The sequence below is a fragment of the Macadamia integrifolia genome, unplaced genomic scaffold (genome assembly GCF_013358625.1).
Source record: "Macadamia integrifolia cultivar HAES 741 unplaced genomic scaffold, SCU_Mint_v3 scaffold1835, whole genome shotgun sequence".
In the NCBI taxonomy this organism is placed as follows: Eukaryota; Viridiplantae; Streptophyta; class Magnoliopsida; order Proteales; family Proteaceae; genus Macadamia; species Macadamia integrifolia.
In genome coordinates, this window is record NW_024868375.1 from 10,214 (window position 1) to 11,294 (window position 1,081).

Consider the following 1,081-nt stretch of genomic DNA (forward strand, 5'->3'; position numbering starts at 1 on the left):
AAAAAAAAAAAAAAAAATTCTCGATAAAAATCTGAAATTTTGAAACACCATTTTTTCGTTTAAAAACTGCGTTTTGACACAGAAATTGAAATTTTCGTTTTTGACACGAAACGACGTTTTTGGAACATAAACGATACCAAACGGACCCTTAAAGTTCAGCATTGTAATAAGTAGAAAATCCCCAAAATCTAAAATTTAGAAATGAAACAGAAATCTGGGCCCGCAAAGGGCATCTCTCTCTCTCTCTCTCTCTCTGATATTCTCTTGATGGGTTTTGCAGGAGAGGGTTATCAAAGTACTTTCTTTCTCTCTCTCTCTCTCTCTCTCTCTGATATTCTATTGATGGGTTTTGCAGGAGAGGGTTGTCGAAGTATTTCCAAGGGAAGTCACAATCATTCACATCTTTATCCAATGTGAGGAGCTTAGAGGACCTTGCCAAGCCAGAGAACCCATACAACAAGAAGCTCAAGTACTGCAAAAGCGATGAAGGATCGTCAGAAAGCCAGAAAACTTGCACTCCCAAAACCAGCTCAAAGATTATCACAAAGAAGTCTTCAACCAATTTAAGGATGAACATAAGTTTCTTGGGCAACAGAAGACCTCGACTTCCTCCACCAAAATCTAATAGTTTTTAGAAAATAGAAGCTATGTCATCATATCTACCCAAATATTCTTTAGATTAGATTACTAGCAATTTTATTTGTATCACTTTTTATCTGAAGCCTTAGACAAATAATTAGATATTTTTTAAGGGTTTTGACTTTTCTCTTTTTCTAGTCTTGTTGAGTACGTTGCATACCTGGATATCATTTTTTTGTTAATATAGATGGACAATAACAAGATAATATTTCCAGTTTTCCATTGCTTGATTATTTTATTTATTTATTTATTTATTTATTTATTTATTTTTTTGTGAACAAATAATTTATATAAAGAGAACAGAAATGAACGAACCTAAAAGAGGGATCCAAATCCCCTCCAGTGGTTGGTACATTTAGTATGGTATTCGATGGTTGGGAGGACCCAAGCACACATGCTCAGATCCATCACAGCCAAGCACAACTAAAAAAAATTAATTACA

At 34.1% G+C, this 1,081-nt stretch overlaps 1 protein-coding gene across 1 annotated transcript in view; it reads left to right on the forward strand.

The window, feature by feature from the left end:
• The window catches only part of LOC122064951, a 2,852-nt gene extending 2,131 nt beyond the window's left edge, over positions 1–721 (forward strand). The window contains exon 2 of the mRNA XM_042628733.1: positions 356–721. Coding sequence (XP_042484667.1) covers positions 356–635 — 280 coding nt within the window. The 3' untranslated portion in view covers positions 636–721. The remainder of the gene's footprint in view (positions 1–355) is intronic.
• The last annotated feature ends 360 nt before the right edge of the window (positions 722–1,081 follow it).